Source organism: Saimiri boliviensis, chromosome 1 (assembly GCF_048565385.1).
Source record: "Saimiri boliviensis isolate mSaiBol1 chromosome 1, mSaiBol1.pri, whole genome shotgun sequence".
Lineage (NCBI taxonomy): Eukaryota > Metazoa > Chordata > Mammalia > Primates > Cebidae > Saimiri > Saimiri boliviensis.
The window spans coordinates 43,211,162-43,233,977 of record NC_133449.1 but is presented as its reverse complement, the minus strand read 5'-3'; the positions used below and the strand labels follow the sequence as shown (position 1 = coordinate 43,233,977).

The 22,816-nt window shown below is 40.3% G+C and overlaps 1 protein-coding gene and 1 pseudogene across 6 annotated transcripts in view; one reads left to right on the top strand and one right to left on the bottom strand.

Moving 5' to 3' along the window:
• Window positions 1-9,284: 9,284 nt before the first annotated feature.
• On the bottom strand, window positions 9,285-9,568 carry LOC104651191 (NADH dehydrogenase [ubiquinone] 1 alpha subcomplex subunit 3 pseudogene; annotated as a pseudogene).
• A 3,745-nt stretch (window positions 9,569-13,313) lies between these two features.
• The window catches only part of THADA (THADA armadillo repeat containing), a 368,932-nt gene continuing 359,429 nt past the window's right edge, over window positions 13,314-22,816 (top strand). For 4 of the 6 annotated variants that reach the window (XM_074396552.1, XM_074396550.1, XM_074396539.1 and 1 more), the window contains exons 1-7: window positions 13,314-13,440; window positions 16,160-16,204; window positions 16,638-16,733; window positions 17,323-17,417; window positions 18,441-18,571; window positions 22,424-22,572; window positions 22,692-22,724. In XM_074396552.1, coding sequence (XP_074252653.1) covers window positions 16,658-16,733; window positions 17,323-17,417; window positions 18,441-18,571; window positions 22,424-22,572; window positions 22,692-22,724 — 484 coding nt within the window. In that variant the 5' untranslated portion in view covers window positions 13,314-13,440; window positions 16,160-16,204; window positions 16,638-16,657. The remainder of the gene's footprint in view (window positions 13,441-16,159; window positions 16,205-16,637; window positions 16,734-17,322; window positions 17,418-18,440; window positions 18,572-22,423; window positions 22,573-22,691; window positions 22,725-22,816) is intronic. The other 2 variants (XM_010337470.3, XM_074396561.1) reach the window with 1 other exon arrangement.

The following is a 22,816-nucleotide window of genomic DNA, read 5'->3' as shown; positions in this document are numbered from 1 at the left end:
GGTATTTGGGTGATGGGGGAAGGTTCATCATGAATGGCTTGTTGCCCTCCGCATGGTAATGCCTGAGTTCTTGCTCAGTTAGTTTATGCAAAATCCTGGCACCTCCCACCTCGCTCTCTCTTGCTTCCTGTCTTGCTATGTGACATGCTGGCTCCCCCTTCACCTCCCACCATGATTGTGTTTCCTGAAGCCTCACCAGAAGCAGATGCCAGCGCCATGCTGCTTATACAGCCTGCAGAATCATGAGACCAGATAAACCTCTCTGTGAATTGCCCAGCCCTGGGTACCCCTTTATAGCAACATAAAGGGACTAACACCGGGGATGAGACCTGGATTGTGGAGACATCCCAGGGTAGTAAAGTGGTACACGGGGTTTACCTTTCCCCAGAGGAAATTTATTTATATTGCAAAGGGTTAAAGTAAAAACCCAGGAATCTTCCCATTGTGTTTCCAGGGAAACGCTCAGAAGAAGGGAGAAGTATATCTGCTTCTCCCTTCTACATAAACACTTAGATTAAATTTGAGGAGGTTCCTCATTTATAATACATATTACTTACATGTAGAGTTTTGTTCAATCACCCCCATTGTGTCATTAAGGGATAAGAATTTGGGTCTGGAGGAACCATGGGGGGGTGTTGTTGGCTGTAAGTAAATAACAATAATCTGCTCTGCTCCAGAAATCCTTTTTTTTTTTTTTTTTTTTTAGACGGAGTTTGGCTCTTGTTACCCAGGCTGGAGTGCAATGGCGCGATCTCGGCTCACCGCAACCTCCGCCTCCTGGGTTCAGGCAATTCTCCTGCCTCAGCCTCCTGAGCAGCTGGGATTACAGGCACGCACCACCATGCCCAGCTAATTTTTGCAATTTTTTTTTTTTTTTTTTTTTTCAGTAGAGACGGGGTTTCACCATGTTGACCAGGATGGTCTCGATCTCTTGACCTCGTGATTCACCCGCCTCGGCCTCCCAAAGTGCTGGGATTACAGGCGTGAGCCACCGCGCCCGGACCAGAAATCTTATGTGTACATACAGAATAATATTAGTTAATATGGATATTAAAAACTTAACACAATAACAAGTGAGGTGGCTCACATCTATAATCCCAGCACTTTGGGAGGCCGAGGCCAGCAGATTGCCTGAGCTCAGGAGTTTGAGACCAGCCTGGACAAGATGGAGAAACTCTACCTCTACAAATTAAAAAATATATATATATATATATTTTTGAGATGGAGTTTTGCTCCTGTTACCCAGGCTGGAGTGCAATGGCGTGATCTCGGCTCACCGCAACCTCCGCCTCCTGGGTTCAGGCAATTCTCCTGCCTCAGCCTCCTGAGTAGCTGGGATTACAGGCACGCACCACCATGCCCAGCTAATTTTTTGTATTTTTAGTAGAGACGGGGTTTCATCATGTTGACCAGGTTGGTCTCGATCTCTCGACCTTGTGATCCACCCACCTCGGCCTCCCAAAGTGCTGGGATTACAGGCTTGAGCCACCGCGCCCGGCCTAAAAAAATAAATTTTTAAAAAGCTGGGGTATGGTGGCTCCTGCCTGTAGTCCCAGCTACTTCGCAGGCTGAGGTGGAAGGACCACTTGAGCCCATTGAGGTCGAGGCTGAAGGTTGAAGTGAGTCGTCATCACAACCATTGCTCTCCAGACTGAGTGGCAAAGTGAGACCCTGTCTCAACAACAACAAACCCTGACACAATATTTACCTTTTTCAAAAGATTGGAACTGTTTTGTACACTGTCTTCTCTCTTTGCAGAACCCTGGTAGAATGGAATTCTACCGTCAAAAATGAAATGAAACTTTTCCATTTCTTCCTGTCCCAGGGGTTCCTTCTTTAGATGTCCTCAAAAAACCACAGTAATGAGCTACTAGTCCCCTCTCCCACAGAGAGGGCTAAGAATTGGTCTTGCCATACAAACAGATGTTTTTGAGTTGGGAAATAACGTGGAGATATGAGAATTCTTTGTGTAACAAGAATGAAACAAAAACTTTCTTTTCAAAAGCATTTTAATCAAATATGTACTATGCATTTTACATTTTTATTTATTTATTTATTTTGAGATGGAGTATTTCTCTGTTGCCCAGGCTGGAGTGCAATGGCCTGATCTCAGCTCACTGTACCTCGTTCAAGTGATTCTCCTGCCTCAGCCTCCCGAATAGGTGGGATTACAGGTGCCCACCACTATGCAAGGCTAATTTTTGTATTTTTTTTTTTAAGTAGAGACAAGGTTTTACCACATTGGTCAGACTGGTCTCAAACTCCCGACCTCAGGTAATCTGCCCACTTCGGCCTCCCAAAGTCCTGGGATTAAATAGCCGTGAGCCACTGTGCCTGGCCATGAATTTTAAATTTTTATATGCTTAAAAGAAAAAAATTAGATAAATTAAATTTAACAGAGTTTGAGTAATGGATGATTCTCAAATTGGGCAGCCCACAGAAGCATAATAGGTCCAGGGTGATCCCAGGGCTGTGGCTTGGTTGGATAACATTTACGGACAGAAAAAGAAAAGTGACTTGTAGAAGTGATGTACAGAAGCAGCTGGATTGGTTACAGCTGGGCATTTGCTTTATTTGAACCTGGTTTGAATAATTGGCTGCTTGTGATCTGCTGAGACTCTGCTACTTAAGAGATGAGATATACAGTCTGTTTAACATCAAGTTAGGTTTACAACTAGCTAAGCATGGAGAAAACACTAGGCCAAACTTAAAATATGTAGGGAGGCCAAACTCAATTTAACAAAACGGTTTTCTATCTGTGCCCAGCACAACCACTGGTTTTCTTTAAAATTACAGTAATATAATCCAAATGGTAAAAAATGGCAGCTCTGTGGTAATTTGAGCATGTTCTAATTAGCAACCCTACAACTTATAAAAGCAGGCCTTAAAGGTTTATTAAGCCAGTGTTAGAACATTAAAGAAAGTTTAAACAAAAATTCACTCATAATCTTACTGGCCTGACAAACTGCTTTTCTAAGCCCATTCTTTTCCAAACCTTGTTCACAGTACCCATTCTTTTATAAAGTTGAAAATACAATGTATATACAATCTTCTATTCTAATATTTTAGGTCATACTATTTTACAACTATTTTTACTTATTTCTAAATTTTGATATGAAAAATACAAGCAACAATATGGATGAATTTAAAAACACAGTACTGAGCAATTTTGTGAATGATGTAATTTTCTATTTGATAGGTGTATTTCATAATAAATCCAGTATATTATTTCAACTGAGCTGACAAATTATTCTAACATACTTTTGCATCTCTGTATAAAGATTTGTTTTGTGTACTTTTCTGTATCAATGCCATATTTTGCATTAAAATATGCTATCATTAAAACAATCCAGAAATACACAGCATAGACAATGAGGGTTCCCTATAATTCCACTCCCAGAAGAAATGTTGTCCATAGCTTGTGAATACTCATCTCAGCTCTACTCCTTATTAAAAGGTGGAAATACTTCTGTAGTTTGCTGCCACACAGTGGTAAAGTAAGCAGCATTGCGAACTGCAACGCAGAGGAATTGGTGGCCGGTTTAACTCAACAATTCGCAGAGCTACTCAAGCTGTGCACCGTGCTGGACACTAGGAATCTAAAGATGGTGTCCAACGTGGAAAAGTTTGTAAATTAGTAGGAAGACCAACAAGCATATCAATAATTACTATGGACTAACAAACTGATGATGCTATCATTGAGACAGAAATCTAAGTTCGATGGAGAATAGGAATTTCTTGTCAGGTTCCATTGAGGAGGTAAAATTTGAGATGGAGCCTCAAGTTTGAGGAAGTTTCTCAGGTGAGAGTAAGAAAGACTTCCTAGCAGAGAGCATGGTCGATGAAAAGATAATGCTTTCAGAGAATACTGAGGTCACTCAGGTGGGAACTTGGTGCATGGGGAAGGAACAGACAACAGCAACAACATATTCTTATGTGGGAAGGGATTGTGCAGTTTTTTTGGGGGGGGGTTCTGTTGTCGTTATTGTTGTTTGAGATGGAGTCTAGCTCTGTCGCCCAGGCTGGAGTGTGGTGGCATGATCTTGGCTCACTGTAACCTCTGCCTCCTGGGTTCAAGCAATTCCCCTGCCTCAGCCTGCCAAGGAGCTGGGATTACAGGCTCCTGCCACCATGGCTGGCTAATTTTTGTAGTTTTAGTAGGCATCGGGTTTCACCATGTTGGCTAGGTTAGTCTTGAACTCCTGACCTCAAGTAATCTGCCCACCTTAGCCTCCCAAAGTGTTAGGATTACAAGCATGAGCCACAGTGCCCTGGCCCTGAGGAAGGGATTGTTCAGGAAGAGAAAGTTTGAAGAACATCTAAAATGCTTCCTAAAATCAACCTAGTTTTATGTTTATATTCTATGCTGTCTTATATGAAAATGTGTCATTAAAGATAAATAACTTTGTAAGAAAACATTAACATTGTTTCTTTAACTCTGTGGAAATTGTATTCAAATAAATAATAAATAAGTCATTCCTTAGTTATGAGCCCTTGTGCATTTTAAGCAGCAAGGGAAATCTGCAAAGGTGTTATCATTAGCACGTGATATGGTTTGGATCTTACATTGAAATGTAATCCCCTGTGTTGGAGGTGGGGCCTGGTAGGAGGTGTTTGGATCATGGGGGCATGTCCCTCATGAATGGCTTAGCTCATCCCCTTGGAGATAAGTGAGTCAGTTCTGGAAAGATCTGGTTTTGTAAAAGTGTGGGGCACCTACCTCTCCCCACACACGCTCTCTCTGTCTTGCTTATGCTTTTGCCGTGCATTGTGCCTTTTTCCTCTGCCTTCCATCATGATTGTAAGCTTCCTGAAGTCTCGCTAGAAGCAGATGCTAGACAATGCTGGTGCAATGCTTTCCGGACACCCTGCAGAACTATGAGCCAATTATACCCTCTTAAAAAAAAAAAAAATTCCGCAGCCTCAGGCATTTTTTTTTTTTTTTAAGATGAAATCTTGCTCTTGTCACCCAGGCTGGAGTGCAATGATGTGATTTCGGCTCACTGCAACCTCCACCTCCTGGGTTCAAGCAATTTTCCTGCCTCAGCATCCTGAGTAGCTGGGATTACAGGTGGCCATCACCATGCCCAGTTAATTTTTTGTAATTTTAGTAGAGATAGAGCTGCACCATATTATCCAGGCTGGTGTCGAACTCCCGACCTCAGGTGATCCATCCGCATTGGCCTCCCAAAGTGCTGGGATTACAGGCGTGAGCTACCATGCCCCAGTGTCAGGTATTTCTTTATAGCGACGCAAGAATGGCCTAATACACTATGGTAGCCAGCCTCCAAAATGGCCCTCCAATGATACTGGCTTCCTGGTATGCACACCTTTATGAAGCGCCTCCCTCACTGAATAGAGTTGATCTTTGTAACCAATAGGATACTGTCAAAATGATGCTGTGTTGCTTTGTGGCTAGGCCATTAAAGTCACTGAAGCTTCTATCTTGTATTCTCTTGCTTATTCACCATGTTGTAAGATGGCTCAAGCAACTGGGAAGAGGTCCATGTAGGGAGGAGCTGCAGGCTTGTGTCAGCAACCAGCACCAAGAAGTCAGTCAGTCAACTTGCATGCTGATCTTCAGCCTCAACCAAATCTTCAGGGGACCATAGCCCCAGCCAACATTTTCGCTGAAACCTCTTGAGAGACTCCTAGCCAGATGCACCCAGCCAAATTGAATTTCTAAGTCATGGAAACTAAGAGATAATAAGATAATACATGTTTACTGTTTTAAGATATAAGATATATATCTATATAAATAGATATATAAGTAATAGTACAATACTTTGCTTTCTTTCACTGACTTGGGGCCAAACAATAAAATATTCATATTCATAGCTCTAGTATATAGTTTTGGGCTTCATTTTAGATATAAAACTATTCAGGCAGGGCGTGGTGGCTCACTACTGTAATCCCAGCACTTTGGGAGGCCAAGGCAGGCGGATCACCTGAGGTCAGGAGTTCAAGACCAGCCTGACCAAAATGTATAAACCCGTCTCTACTAAAAATACAAAATTAGCCAGGTGTGGTGGTGCATGTCTATAATCCCAGCTGCTAGGGAGACTGAGGCAGGAGAATCACTTGAACCTGGGAGGCAGAGGTTGTGGTGAGCCGAGACTGTGCCACTGCACTCCAGCCTGGGCAACAAGAGCGAAACTCCGTCTAAAACAACACCACCACCACCAACAAAACTATTTAATAAGGCTTTTTATGGGGGATTGCTTAATTATACATGGCACCATGCATTTTTCACAGAGTACCATACATGATCATTTTGGGAGATGTAAGAGTGACTATGAAACTGGGAAACACTATTATGTTTTTCTGTATGGAAAATAATACTTGGGAGAAAACCTTATTTTTGACTGGTCAGTCATGCTGCTTCTGAAGTCTTGGTTGACGGAGAGACCTTCATGAACAGGTAATAATTATGTAGGCAATTAAAACCTTTTTTTTTGTGGTCTTAAAAGATCAAATTTTACTTATTCAAATGTCCATTCAAATGTAAAAGAATCTTAATAATTACATACAAAATTATGTCATTAAATAATGATAAATTTTTTTGGTAGAGACAGGGTGTCTCTCTGTTGCCCAGACTGGAGTGCAGTGGCTATTCGCAGGTGGATCAGCCTCAAACTTCTGGGCTCAAAAAACAGTCCTCCTGCTTTGGCCTCCCAAGTAGCTGGGATTACAGTCAGAAGTCACTGAGCCCAGCTCTAAATAATTATTATTTTTAAAATTTCCTTTTCTAATTGAGTGGAAGATATTATTTTAACAGGTATCTATTTACAATGCTAAACTACACTGAAGAAAATGTGAACAGAAGGATTACTTTTTATGATTTTATCTAGTCTACTGTTAATCTGTTAATATGTCAAGTATTTTCTTTCTTTCTTTTCTTTTCTTTTTTTTTTTTTTGAACTAGAATCTCCTTCTGTCGCCCAGGCTGGAGTGCAATGGTGTGATCTCGGCTCACTGTAACCTCTGCCTCCCGGGGTTCAAATGATTCTCCTGCCTCAGCCTCCTGAATAGCTGGGACAACAGGCACCTGCCACCATGGCTGGCTAATTTTGTATTTTTAGTAGAGACAGGGTTTCACTACGTTGGCCAGGCTGGCCTCAAACTCCAGACCTTAAGTGATCCACCTGCCTTGGCCTTCCAAAGTGTTGGGATTACAGGCATGAGCCACGGTGTCCAGCCTTGTCAAGTGTTGTCATTTACACTTTTATATATTAAGGATCCTTTAAAAATTTCTTTGGAACATATTTTTACAAATAAGATACAAAGTTACTTTATAAAAGTTTGTAGTTCAAATTCATGCTGGAAAACCTCAAGCAGAGAATTAAAGTGGTCTCAGGTTGATACTGCCACCGGGTGCCTAGCAAAAATGAGGATATCTTCTTCAAAGACATTACTATTTCAATTTTAAAACCAAACCTTTGTTACCTGGAAATAATTGGGGTTTGGCTGTCTGGCAAGTAACAAATGACTCTCTATGAGAAGGCACTTTTTTCTGTTTTTGTTTTTTTTTAAAACTTCATTTATTTTTAATTTTTTTCCCCATAAGTTATTGGGGTACGAGTGGTATTTGGTTACATGAGTAAGTTCTTTAGCGGTGCTTTGTGAGGTTTTGGTGCACCCATCATCTAAGCAGTATACACTGAACCATATTTGTTGTCTTCTATCTCTTGCCTCCCTCCCATCCTTCCCCCCAAGTCCCCTCAGTCCATTGTGTCATTCTTGTGCCTTTGTGTCCTCATAGCTTAGCTCCTACATATCAGTGAGAACATTCCGTGTTTGGTTTTCCATTTCTGTTACTTCACTTAGAATAATAGTCTCCAATCTCATCCAGATTGCTGCAGATGCTATTAATTTATTCCTTTTTACAAGTGAGCAGTACTTCATCATATATATATATAAGTTTCTTTACCCACTCATTGTTTGACGGGCATTTGGGTTGGTTCCAAGATTTTGCAATTGTGAATTGTGCTGCTATAAACATGCATGTGCAAGTGTCTTTTCTGCATAATGACTTCCTTTCCTCTGGGTAGATATCTAGTAGTGGGACTGCTGGATCAAGTGGTAGTTCTACTTTTAGTTCTTTAAGGAATCTCTACACTGTTTTTCCATAGTGAATGTACTAGCTTACATTCCCACCAGAAGTGTAGAAGTGTTCTCTGATCACCGTATCCAAGACAACATCTACCGTTTTTTGATTTTTTTGACTATGGCTGTTCTTGCAGGAGTAAGGTGATATTGCATTGCAGTTTTGATTTGCATTTCCCTGATCATTAGTGATGTTGAGCATTTTTTTGTGTTTGTTGGCCATTTGTATACATTCTTTTGAGAACTGTTTATTCATGTCCTTAGACCACTTTTGATGAGATTGTTTTTTTCTTACCGATTTGTTTGAGTTCGTTGTAGATTCTGGATATTTGTCCTTTGTCGGATTTATAGATTGTGAAGATTTTCTCCCACTCTGTGGATTGCCTGCTTAAACTACTGACTGTTCCATTTGCAGTGCAAAAGTTCTTTAGTTTCATTAAGTCTGAACTATTTATCTTTGTTTTTATTGCATTTGCTTTTGGATTCCTGGTCATGAAATCCTTGCCTAAGACAATGTCAGGAATACTATCTTTTAGAGTTTTTATAGTTTCAGGTCTTAGATTTAAGTCCTTAATTCATCTTGAGTTGATTATCGTATAAAGTGAGAGATGAGGATTCAGTTTTATTCGTCTACATGTGACTAGCCAATTATCCTATCATCATCTGTTGAAGAGGGTGTCCTTTCCCAACTTTTATGTTTTTGTTTGCTTCGTTGAAGTTCAGTTAGCCATAAATATTTGGGTTTATTTCTGGGTTCTCTATTCTGTTCCATTGGTCTATGGGCTGATTTTTAAACCAGTACCACGCTGTTTTGGTGACTCTGGCCTTATAGTAGGTTTGAAATCAGGTAGTGTGTTGTCTCCAGATTTGCTCTCTTTGCTTAGTCCTGCTTTGGCTATGCGGGCTCTTTTTTGGTTCCATATGAATTTTAGAACTGGTTTTTCTAATTCTGTGAAGAGTGATGGTAGTATTTCAATGGTGCTTGCATTGAATTTGTAGATTGCTTTTGGCAGTATGATCATTTTCACAGTATTGATTCTACCCATCCATGATCATGGCATGTGTTTCCATTTGTTTGTGTCGTCTATGATTTCTTTCAGCAGTGTTTTCTAGTTTTCCTCATAGAAATCTTTTGCCTCCTTGGTTAGGTATATATATATATATTACATTTTTATTGGGAGCCGAGAGAGGGCCGGCCTTGGTCAGTGGAGGTGCTCACAGGTTCTTCAGCCACTCCGGGCTGGGCCCCTGGGGATCCTGGGGGTGGCTGGGTATGTCGGGCATCATCGCAGACAGGCACGTGGTAGTTGTAGGGCGTGGCCTTGTTGATCATGACAGAGTACTTGAAGTAGGGGCTCATTGAGGGCAGAATTACAGCGAGGGTCCCAATGAAGAAGAACACGACCAGTACTGGCTCCTTGTCCCATGCATTCTTGAGGAAGGCGCCGAGTCTCACGGCCATCTTGGTCTCGGCAGCCAGGTATATTTCTAAGCTATTGTAAAAGAGGTTGAGTTTTTTATTTAATTCTCTGCTTAGTCGCTGTCAGTGTATAAAAGAGCTACTAATGTGTGTACATTAATCTTGTATCTGGAAACTTTGCTGAATTCTTTTATCAGGAGAACGTAGGTTTTGATTAACAGGAGTCTTTTTACTTGACACAGATAAGGAGGACACTGGGAGAATTTTTTAAAGCAGTGTTTTCTTAAGGGAAAATGATGGAGGGTTTTATAGGGTGAGAGAAGGGAAAGTGTAGAGGAGAGGTCCCAGTTGTGTAGATGTAGTGAGTCATTATGTCAGCACATTTGGGGTAGAGACTTTAGTGTAGCAATGAGGAAAGTTTACTTGAGTTTATCTGCAAATTGTCAGGGTCTGTCAGAAGTTAGTTTCTTTCTTTCTTTCTTTTTTATTTTTTAGAGACAGTGTGTTGCTCTGTCACCCCAATCTGGAATGCAGTGGTCTGATCATGGCTCACTGCAGCCTCCAATTCATGGGCTTAAGCAATCCTCCCACCTCAGCCTCCTGAGTAACTAGGACTACACCTGGCTATTTTTTTTTTTTTTGGTAGGGACAAGGTCCTGTCCTTGTGCGATTCTCCTGCCTCTGCCTCCCAAAGTGCTAGGTTTACAGACACAAACCACAACACCTCTACAGAAGCTAATTCTGACATCAAGGTGACCACATTTTACGGAGGGTTTGCAGAAACTAGGCTACAGGACAGCATGCTGTAAAGCAAGCTGATTGTTTAAGTTGATTACATTTCTAGAATCTCTGGAGACCCTCCCTGTCTTACACCTTCTCTTGCCCCTATTTCCTCCAGGTGTTACCACTCCACTTATCTGCCCCTCGTGTAACAGAAGGACTAGAAGGAGTTGCTTCTACTTGATCTTACCGATTCTCTCTTCCCAGTTTCTTTCAAACCCATTCAAATCCACTCCAAGTAAACTTTGGCAACTTCATCCTTCCAGGTGCTCAGGTCAGAAACTTTGGACTCATCTTTGACTCTTCATTTCTTCATACCCATATTCTATCCCTCAGAAAATAATTGTTAGCTCTGCTTTCAAATTAGATCCAAAAATCTGTCCACTTCTTGCTCTCCACTGCTACTACCCTGGTCAGTGCCACCAGCATCCTGTCTGCCTACCTAGTTTATTGCAGCAGGCTCACTGGGCTTCCTGCAGGCTCTACAGTCTCTCTCTTTTTTTTTTTTTTCCTTTTTTGAGATGGAGTCTCACTCTGCAGCTCAAGCTGGAGTGCAGTGGCGCCATCTTGGCTCACTGCAACCTCTGCCTCCGGGGCTCAAGTGATTCTCGTGCCTGTCTTCCGAGTAGCTGCGACCAGCTAATTTTTTTTTGTATTTTTGTAGAGACGAGGTTTCACGTTTCCCAGAGTGGTCTTGAACTCCTGAGCTCAGACTATCCACCCGCTCTGGCCTCTCAAAGTGCTGGGATTACAGGCATGAGCCACCGTGCCCGATCTACAGTCTCTTCTTAACAAAGTAGCTCCAGTGATTATTTTGAAATGTAAATTATTCTTTTGCTCAAAGTCACTCTTCATTTCACTTAAGAGTGAAAGTCAGAGTCCATCAAATAATGTGAAAGCCTTTCATAATCCGAATCCCCTTGTCCCGTTCCCTACCACTTAACCTCGCTTGGCTCCAGCCACTCTTGCCTCCTTGCTATCGTCCCAACTCCTGGCAAGCCCTGCCCTGGAAACTTTGTACTCCCTCTGTACTGAACGTTTCCCCTTCCCCAAGTGTCTACGTCTCTTGCAGATCTTTATTCCACGAGGCCTACCTTGATTACCCTATTTAAAGTTGCAGCATATCTCCCATATACTCTCATCTTGCATTCTCCTATTTTCTCCATGGTAGCGTTTAATTGAACAAAATATGGCCTGAGACAGCCTCTGTACTTCCATATTTGAGTCCCTGAGGATAAACCATAACCTAACTTAGTAGGCAGACAAGACTGAAAACCTAATTTAGGAGTATCCTTCTATAACAATAGCTGAGTCTCAGCCATTCCCAGCAGCCATACTTCAACTATTTTATACAATGCTGACTGTTCAAACTGTGTTCAGGTAAGGCAAACGCCAAGCTGTAACCCATCCAGCTGCTTCCGTACCTCACTTCTGTTTTCTGTACATCACTTTCCTTTTCTCTGTCTACAAATTTGCTCTGACCATGAGGCATCCCTGGAGTCTCTCTGAATCTGCTGTGATTCTGGAGGCTGCCCGATTTGTGAATCGTTTTTTCCCCTTGTTCAATTTAACTCTAATTTGAAGTTTTAACAATAGTTTCAACCTTCAACAGATGTTTATTATGTTTGCCTCCTATCCCACCTCCCATCGTGTAGGGTGAAGAGTCGCAGTGTCTGCTGCTTTAAAATGGTTAGATCAGAACAGAAAAAAGAGTTGGGACCCACTGATTTATACAATTATTTCAGTAGCCCTGGAGCAATATATCTATTTTTAAAAAACATAAGACTTGAAAATGGCTAAAATAAATTTTGTTATGCACATTTTACCATAATTCAGAAAAAGGAAATAAAGAAAATCTCACAGCTCCTGTAAAGTAATATTTCACGTACTTTCTATTTCAATTATGTGTGAGTATTTATATGTGCATGGTTCCAGAGTCTACAATGTATTCTTACTATCAGTCCGGGTCAGAAATATGAGAAAAAAATTCGGTATAGAACCGTCTGCACACACCAGCTGACAGGCACAACATAGGTCACAGCAGCATTGTTAGAGCAAAAGCTGGAAATAATCCAAATGTTGAGGCAGCAGGATGGATACATAATGAAGTGTATTAAACAATAGAAAGTTATGCAACAGTGAATGAAGGACTACAGCCACCTGCTTTTATGTAGGTGAATACGAAAAGCAATGCTGAAAGAAGCAAACTGCTGGGTAACACATACACAATTCCATAAAGTTCAAAATTGAACAAAACAAGATGGTGATACTACTTTGTAGTAAAACTACAAAGAAAAACAAGGCGACATTAAAAATTCAGAAAATAATCATTAAAAACTTAAGTCATTAACGTTTACGGAACTGTTTCTCACTATTTCCCAAATACTCCTGAAGACAGCATCATATCTATTTCCTGATCGTGCTCCCATTGGCCCTTAGTAACTGTACTGATTTTCCAAGGACTGAACCATCTGACAATTTGTATGCGCTGCGTAATACATGTATCCTCAGTAAGGGATAACTTTCAAGGCTAGCGCCTGGCGACGCTCTGACAATAGAGTTCATTAACTATTTACTGAATGAATAAATGCACTTTGGCACAAGTTAGTTCAGCACTTCTCATATGAGTCCGAATTCTTCTCGTGGCTTCCGTTTAGTCGCCGCCCAACCCCCCTGCCCTAGCTCGCAGGCTCTAAACTCCCTGGACTCGTTTTCGAGTCCCGGACGCAGTTTTCTCCTAGACTCTGCCCTAGGCCAACAGAGCGGGAGAAAGGTGGCAGGTCTGGGCTGGGACAGAAGCGCTTCCCATACGTCCAAGCCTGTGAGAAGGATGAGGTAGGAGCCGTCCCAAGAGGACCCGTCAGCCCCAACGCCACGAGAAACGCGCGGCACTGAAAGTGAAGTCACGGATTAACCAAACCCGGAACGACACGGCCTCGCCGAACTCCTGATTGGAGAAGCTGCATTGGGTCAATTCTCGCGATGACTCCCACAGGTTACCCCTCCCTCCCTTCGCCCTGACCCGGTAGTCGACGGCGGACTGCTTTCGAGCTTCGGAGACGCGGTAGAACTAGACCAGCTTCCGGGACTCGGCCAGAGGCCTGCGACTCTTCTCAGACGTCCACGAGCACAAGGTTTGGCTCCCAGGTGTCCTGCCTGCCAGACCCGCAGTAGCGCGTGACTCTCCACCTCTCGGCTCGGCCAGTTTTGCTAGGGCCGCCTTGCGAGCCACACGAATTCCCCTCTTTTAGTATCGCCAGGATTCGGCGGCTGTGAAACTGATTTCCGGTCGCTAAGGTCTCCATGGAGACAGCACTTTAACCACTTTCTCCCACTGTCTTTCCTCGACTCCACGTGGTTCAGAAATCGCCCAGAGAATGTTTGTGGGAATCAGCCGGGAAGGTGTAGAGTGAAGCAGCGTTCTAAAGGGAAGCAGTAAATGGGACCTAGGAGGAGTGTAATGTACTGGGCACCTTCTGGCCTTGCGGTAGACACGGGATTTACTCCCTTGGGGAGTCCGGTTCTTCAGGACACACGTTTAGGCATCCTTTGAGCAGGCATGATTACCGAGTCTGCTTTTGTGTAGCCCTCAGAGTTGCAAGATCAAATTTGCCTGTAAACTTGCTTACCTTTCACCAGAGAATAGTTTCCCTAGTTACGTTTCCCAGAAGGCTTTGTACGATGGTCACTTCTTCAGGAAGCGTGCCTCAGTTTCTCTAGATCTGACCATCCCTTTACAAATTACTCTTTTGTCAACACTTTGCTAGTTGGGTCCATTTTTCGTTAAATGGTTGGTCACCTGCCATTACTGTATAGACTTCTTACTTCCCAAACCGTAGGTTCTTAAGATGTAGAGTGTCACTTAGATGTAGAATGGATTTTAGATACTAGGTAGTCCACCTTCCTGCCCTTAAAGACATATATCCCTTCTAGAACGTCTTTGACAAATGTTTGTTAATTAATTTGTTTATTCATCAAGTGTTTATTAAACACCTGCTATGTGCCAGGCACTGGTTTAGGAAGTGAGACTTCAAACATGAACAAAACAGATTAAGGTTGCTGCCTTCATTGTTTGCTACTAAGGTACACAGATAATATGTAAATGTACATGTTAGTGTAATTTCTGGTAGTAGTAAGTGCTGTGAAGAAAATTAGCAGAAATGGTGTGTATGTGTGTTGGATTGGTGGCATTTTTGATAGAGTTGTCATGGAAGGCTTCTAGGAGGTAATATTGCAGCAGAAACATGAATGGTGAGGAGTCAGCCTTGCAAAGATGTGGAATGAACATTAAGGGGCAGAGATAATTGGGAAGTGTAAAACCTCTTAGGTGGGAATAAGAGCATCAGGAAGTGCAAAGTTCTTGAGATGGTGAAGAGGAGATTGGTTTGAGATGAAGAGTGGAGGAAGGCAGGGCCAGATTATTTAGGGCCTTGAAGGGCAAAATCTTTTTTTATCTTTTCTTTTGAGATGGAGTTTCTCGCTCTTGTTGCCCAGGCTGGAGTGCAGCGGTGCGATCTCAGCTAACTGCAGTCTCGGCCTCCTGTGTTCAAGTGATTCTCCTGAGTTAGCCTCCTGAGTAGCTGGGATTACGAGCACCTGCCATCACACCTGGCTGATTTTTTTTTTTTTTTTTTTTTAAGTACAGATGGGGTTTCACCATTTTGGCCAGGCTGATCTTGAACTCCTGACCTCAGGAGATCTACCTGCCGAGGCCTCCCTAAATGCTAGGATTACAGGCATGAGAGCCCCCACGCCCAGCCTCAAGTTTGGATTTTATTCTAAGTGTATTTGGAAACTCTTGGAAAGTTTTAAGGAAGAGAGTAAGTAATTCAATTTGATGAGAGTTTTTAAAAAAGAGATTGCTTTGATGACTGTAAACAGAATGAATTCTTTGGAGGTAAATGTAGAAGTTAGGAGACCAGATGAGGGGCTATTTCAGGTGGCCAAGAGAAAATACTGAGTCTTCAGTCGTCTTCTGTTTGAATATTCCTGGTGTTGGGAAATTCTTTCTTCAAAAGGTAGCCCAGTCCTTAGTGGGACCGTAGAGCTTTTCCTTTGTATTGATCCAAAATCTGTCTCCCTGTAGCTTGTACTGATTTTTACTAATTTTATAGCAAGACAAAAGAAATCTCCCTTTTTTCTCCAAAACAGTCTAGCCGCTAAGGCTCTTGTCCTGTTGACTTTTCTCCAGGCCACCTTTGGTTAACTGAGCTGTTCTCTGAAGGAGGAGCTCTCTAGGTCCTTCAGAAATCAGCTCCATTTTTTATTATGGCTCCTTAAAGTATAGCCACCAGCGCTGTACCTAATGCTCTACCTGTCACCTGATCTGTTTGGATGAGTGAAGAATCATGCACTCCTTTGATGTGGCTGACTTCTTCTGTGGTTTTTGGCAGTCATCTTGTGCTGTTGAGGTGTTTCAAACTACGTTTTGCCTCCCTCTGCCTCCCCATCCTCAATTTCTGTGTTTTTTCCCCCCTAAAACTAAATGCAGCCCTTTACATTTATTTCTATTTCATCTTGGTAAATTTCATATTGCTCATTATTCCAGTGTATTGACCTGCCTTTAATCCTGATTTATCATCCAACATGTTCTTCCAGATTTGTGTATTTTATGCATATACTACCTTATACCCTCTTTTGCATCGTAAATGCTGCTAAAAATGCTAACTACACCAGGAAAAGGAACCTATGACATTTCCCCAGCAACTTCTTTCCAGATTGCATGGTGCTATTAGTGTGTAGTCTTTGAGTTGGGTTGTTTAGCCTGTTATGAACCCATGGATTTGTTAAGTATCAATAAAAACAAACTCAAGAAAATAGTATTCAAAAAAAATTGTTTTTTCATTTTTGCAGAAATCAAGATACAGTGGCACCTCCTGTCAATCTAAAAAGTCACAGGTTAGTTTGAAGTAATTTATTTTTGGAAAAACTATGCTAGTTTTTTTTTTGTGTGTGTTCACTACAAGGAAAGTTTGCTATATTTTAAAATACAAAGACTGAGTCATAGCAGGTAAAAGTAACTTCAGACAGTAATAAAGTCTTGAGCTTAAAAAATTTTTCTCTTTCAGATCAGAAATTCTTGGACAGTGGTTCTCATTCTGGGGCATTTTTGCACCCCAGGGGACACCTGGCAATGTTTGGAGCCACTATTTGGTTGTCACAACGTGGGAGGGAGGAGACTGCTACTGGCATCTAGTGGGTAGGGATTGGGAATGCATGAAACATAATGCATAGGCTAATCCTGTTCAACAAAGAATGAATCTGGCCAAAAATTAATAGTGCTGATGTTGAGAAACCTTACATTAATGCCTTAAAGTCTTCTTTCTTGCAGTGACTACTGTTCTATTTAAAATGGGTATAAAGAAGAAGAAAGAAATGCAAGTTGCTGTGTTGACCATTTGTCATCAGGACCTCGAAACTTTGAAATGTAGGTGACTTCTGATTTCCCTTATTTAATATATTGCTTTTCTTTTCTTTTTTTTTTTTTTTGAGATGGGGTATCGCTCTGCTCTCCAGGCTGGAGTGCAGTGGCGTGATCTCAGCTCACTGTAACCTCCGCCTCCCAGGTACAACAGTTCTCTGCCTTAGCATCCTTGATTAGCTGGGATTACTGGCACCTGCCACCAAGCCTGGCTAATTTTTGTATTTTTAGTTGAGACAGGTTTCACCATCTTGGCCAGGCTGGTCTTGAACTCCTGACCTCTACCCGCTTTGGCCTCCCAAAGTGCTGGGATTACAGGTGTGAGCCACCACGCGCAGCCCAATATATTTCTTTTCTAGTTTGCAAGCAGAGTATTTTAATCTCTGGGACTCCCTAGCACATACTCAAATTCTTTCTAGTTTTCTTTATGTTTTGGATGTAAAACAGTTTTCCTAAAATTCTGTCTGCAGACTATGTTCTGCCTGTTGTTTTGGTTTATACATCAAAAATTATGTAGAATGCACAAGAAAAGCAAACTTGTATGTAACTTATTGTTAAATCATTGAATGTTTTTTTTTCTGTATGTGTTATATAGCTTTTGCTGATGTGGAAGGGAAAAATCTAGCTTCTTTGCTATTACATTGTGTACAGCTCACAGATGGAGTGTCACAAATCCATTATGTTAAACAGGTAAGTCTGAATTGATATTCATGGATGCATTTTTAAGAGTATTATGCTATTAGGGATTTTTAAAAATCACTGACGGTTTTTGGCTCCTAATTTTTGCGTATCAGTTTATCATTAATGAAAAGATATTTTTTTCTTTTCTGTTCATTGTATAATATCCTTTTATTCTAAGCAGCAATAGAAGCCATATTCGGGTGTCTGTCATAATTGAGCTGTAAATAGATAAGGTAGAAGATAATTGTGTATACTTCTTTTGTGGAGGATTTTTAATTATATGAATTTTTAAATATATGAATCTTCAAAACTTTTTAGCAGGCGCATTTGAAACTTAATTTAAAATATAAATATTTTACTTATTTAGTACTTCAGTATTAGGATTTACCATTTGAGCACGCATAGTTTTTTTTTTTGGAAAGCAAGTAAATGTATTGCTGGTTTTTTAAATAGTGCTGCAACTGTTCTTTACCTTAAGCCATTAACATGTCTGTGATTCTCTGTGGAGGTTGGTCTGGAGGGTAAAGGGAGAGTTGGGGACGTAAGTTTAAAAAGTTAATAAGTGGCGAAATAGGTGTTTAAATCAGTATCCTGGACAGTGGAGTATGGAAAACACTTCACATTATAATTGACACTTTATTTTTTTGAGACAGGATCTCACTCTCTTATCCAGGCTGGCACTGGTGCCATCTTGGCTCAACTGCAGCCTCAACCGCCTGGGCTCAAGTGATCCTCCTGCCTCAGCCCCCTGAGTAGCTGGGACTACAGGCATGCACCACCATGCCTGGCTAATTTTTGTATTTTTTTTTGTAGAGACAGGGTTTTGCCATGTTGCCCAAGATGGCCTCAAACTCTCCTGGGCTCAAGTGATCTGCTCACCTCAGCCTCCCAAAGTGCTGGGATTACAGGGGGTGAGCCACTGTGTCCAGCAATTGAGACTTTAAAGAATATCTATGTTATTTTGCTATACTTGATATTAGAAAAATTGCTTCACTGTTGTTGTTGTTGTTGTTTTTTTTTTTTGTATTATAGATTGTGCCTCTACTGGAGAAAGTAGATAAAAATGGCGTGTGTGATCCCACTATTCAAAGTTGTTTGGATGTTTTAGCAGGCATTTATCTTTCTTTGAGTCTAAAGAATCCCTTGAAGAAAGTACTGTCAAGGTAAGAAAAAAAAGGAAGGGAAGTTGAGTGTTAGAAATATTGAATTTGACCAAAAGTACCTAAAGTTCCTTCCCTGTTTTGATAAGACTGAACTGATACAGGTCACAGAAAGTTCATTCATGTGGGTTTTTTCTCTGTTTTCAATGATTAGTTACAGCTTTTTAAAAATATAAAAGGCCTTCTTAGGTCACAGACTTAAAAAACAGGCTGTGGGCTGTAGTTTGCTTACTCCTGACTCGATCCGTTTACATTCGTTTGTTATGTTTAAACGTCATCTTGCTGTTCTTTCCTCTTTTTGTCCTATTTGTTCATGGTTTAAATGTATATTTACACAGATATCACAGGAATATAGGCTTAATGTAAAAATTTCAAACGAAATAAAAGTATGCAAAATAAAAAGTAAGGCTTCCATTTCATTGTTTCTGGCTTTTCTCACTTTTCTTTTCTTTTTTTTTTTTTTTGAGACGGAGTATCGCTCTTGTTACCCAGGCTGGAGTGCAATGGTGCGATCTCGGCTCACCGCAACCTCCGCCTCCTGGGCTCAGGCAATTCTCCTGCCTCAGCCTCCTGAGTAGCTGGGATTACAGGCACGCGCCACCATGCCCAGCTGATTTTTTGTATTTTTAGTAGAGACGGGGTTTCACTTTGTTGACCAGAATGGTCTCGATCTCTTGACCTTGTGATCCACCCGCCTTGGCCTCCCAAAGTACTGGGATTACAGGCGTGAGCCACCGCGCCTGGCCCATTTCTCACTTTTCTTAGTAAAGATTGTCACTTAACATTTTGGTATTTATCTTTCTAGACTTTTTCTTTGACGTCCGCATATGTGTGTTACGTTCTACTTTTATATATATGTGTATATATATATGTATCTTTATAAACGAGATTTTACTCTACATAATGCTCTTTTTTCACTAAAGAATGTCTTAGAGATATTTCCATGTCACATATAATCCTTTTTAAAAAAAATTATAATAAAAGACACATAACTTAAAACATCAGTCTTAACTTTTTTAAAAAAATGAATTATTTATTTTTTTTTTATTTCTATAGGTTTTTGGGGGACATGGTATTTGGTTACATAATGCTGGATTTCTGAGATTTTGGTGCACACATCACCTGAGCAGTGTATACTGTACTTAACAATTTGTAGTCTTTTCTCCTTTATCCACTTCTCACCCTTTCCCCCCGAGTCCCCAAAGTCCATTATATGATTCTTAGGGCTTTGCATCCTCATAGCTTAGCTCCCACTTATGAGTGAGAACATACGATGTTTGAGTCTTAACCATTTTTAAGTGTAGTAGTGTTAGGTATATTTACATGGCAGTGCAGTGATCTCTAGAGCCTTGTTGTCTGCAAAGCTCTGAGATGCTATACCCATTAAGTAACAACTCCCCATTTCCCACCCAGCCATTGGCAGCGACTTTCCATTCATGAATTTAATTACCTCATCTTAGTGGAATATTTGTATTTATATTTTTGTGACTGACTTATTTCACTTGACATAATGTCCTTAAGGCTCATCCCTGCTATAGCATATGGCAGGAATTTCTTTTCATAAGGCTTAATATTCTGTTGTATGTATATACTGTGTTTTGTTCATCCATTCATCTTTTCGATGGACATTTGGGTTGCTTCCACTGCTGAGCTCTTGTGAATAATGCTGCTATGAACATGGGTGTGCAAATATCTCTTTGAGATCCTGCTTTCAGTTCTTTTGGATATATACCTAGAAGTGGGATTGCTGGACCATATGGTAATTCTATTTTTAATTTTTTGAGCAACTGTCACACTGTTTTCCATATGCAACATTTTACATTCCTGCCAACAGTCCTTACTCTTAACAGCTATAAATATTCCATAATATAAATACACCAACATTTAAATGTACCATATATATGACATGTATACATCTATATATGGTACATATTGCATGATTTATATTGCATGGTTTAAAGCAATTTAATCACTTCCCCATTGCAGTGATGTTCTTAATCATGTATGTGTATGTGTATTTCTCTGAGATAAATTCCAAGATGTGGAATTTCTAGACCAAAAATTAGGCCTATTGAAATTTTTGATAGATATTGTTAAATTGTACTCCCTCAGACTACCAATTGAGTTAGAGTCCTTGTTTCTTCTTCATATATTTCCAGCATTGGATAATATCAATCTTTAAATCTTTTAAAATATAATGAGTGAAAATGCTCTCATTATAATTTGCCTGTCCCAGATTACTAGTGTTATTGAACATTTTTTCATGTGTGGAGTTTGAGTCATTATTTTTTTTTCGTTACATGTCCTTTGTAAATTTTCTTGTTAGAATGTTTTCTTGGTTTCTAAGACTTCTCTATAGATTATATGCCAAATATATTCTTTTGTTACTTGTTTTTAAACTTTCTCATGGTGTCTTGTCTTTACAAAAATTAAAATTTTATTTTGGTTATCAACTCAGCTAATTTGTGTGTATGTGTTTTTCTGAGTTTTGTATCTTGCTATGTATACTGTCTTTAATACAAGATTATTTAAAACATTATTTGCAGGCCTTATACTATTTTTTTTTTTTTTGCTTAACCTTTATGTCCATCTGGAATTAAATTTTGAGTGTAGTGTGAGGTAGGGATTCAATTTAGTTTTCTTTTTTATATGGGGAACCACCTACCCAAACTGTTGAATAATCCATTTTTGCCCACATATTTGGAATGCCGCCTCAATGTGTTATATGTTCCTATATAAACATGGGTTTGATTTCTGATTTGGATCCATTTGTTCATACACCAGCACCACACTTCTATTTACTATAGTTTGATAATGTGTTTTAATTATGTATCAGTGTAAGTCATCCTTCTAGTGGTTCTTCTTATTCTAAGTATTCCCATTTTTTAATTCTTTTCTTCTAGAAAAACTTTGAACTGTCCAGTTATATTTAAAACAAAGCCTATCGGTTTTGATGTAGATTAATTGAGGCAAAGTTGATATGTTTAATTTGTTCATTCAATAAATTTGTATTGACTGCCTACTATGTTTTAGTACTCTTCCAGGAATTGGGGGTAGAATACATGAAACAGTCTAGAATGGAGGTTACGTTCTAAGGGGAAGATAGAAAATAGACAAAATAATTAACATTTATAGGATATTAGATTGGCTTGAGTGCTATGGAGAAAAAGCTGGGAGGGAGGAAAGGGGATATCAAGGATGGGATGAGAGTTACAATTTAAAACATTGTGATCACTTCATATAGCTTTGCTTAGATGTGGTAAGGTAATTGAGATTGACCTGAAAGGAATGTGGCAGTGATTGTTGGGTATATTTGAGGGACGAGTATTTTGGTTGGAGGAAACAGCAGGAGCAGAGACTGGCATGTCAGAACAGAGCAAGGCTATGTAGCTAGAGCTAAGTGAACACGGATCTAGATGAGGTCAAGATTGTGATGGGCGCCATTTTAAAAATAGAAAAGAAAAAAAAAGATGAGGTCAGGAGCTAATGTTAGGGCCAGATTGTGTAGGGAGGACCTTTTAGGTCACTGTAAACACTTTGGCTAGTACTATAGCAGAGAAGGATGTTGTTGGAGGCTTCAGGAAGAGAAGTGACATGGTGTTTAAACAATGTCACTCTACCTGCTCTCTTGAGAATAATCTGGGAGAGGGGAGAGAATCAAGGTGGAAGCAGGGAGACCAGACAAGAGCTGATAGGCCAGGAAATTCCAGTGATGGTAGTGTGGAATTGTAATTTTCTGGCTTTTTTTTGAAGCTTTGGTTCAATATTCCCACGTTTGTATGATTCTCTTCCCTCCCCACATATTCTGGGGCTATTAGATTGTTAGATTTTTGAAATACTTGTTTCTTTTTCTAGCTCACTAAATAGCCTACCTGAATTTTTTCTGACTGCGGCTATACACAGTTTTACTTCTCGTCTTCAGGAAGAATTGAATACTACTGACTTATACTCTTACAGGAAAGTAATTGACAATATATCTTCCTGTATGGAGAACTTTAACTTGGGTAAGGCAGCACTTTTCTAGTCCTTTTTTTGGCTAACCCTTCTCATCACATCCTAGTTTTTAAATGATACCGATTTTGATCATGAAACTCCTTATCAGTGTTCATTTTTTCCTCTACAGGTAGAGCAAGTGTTAATAATCTGCTTAAAAATGGTAAGTCCTATTTATTTTGTTGCATAAGTTGTTGGCTTGCATGAGTCATTTTGGAACTGGCTCTTTTAAGTTTCTTGGCAATAGGTAGAGCA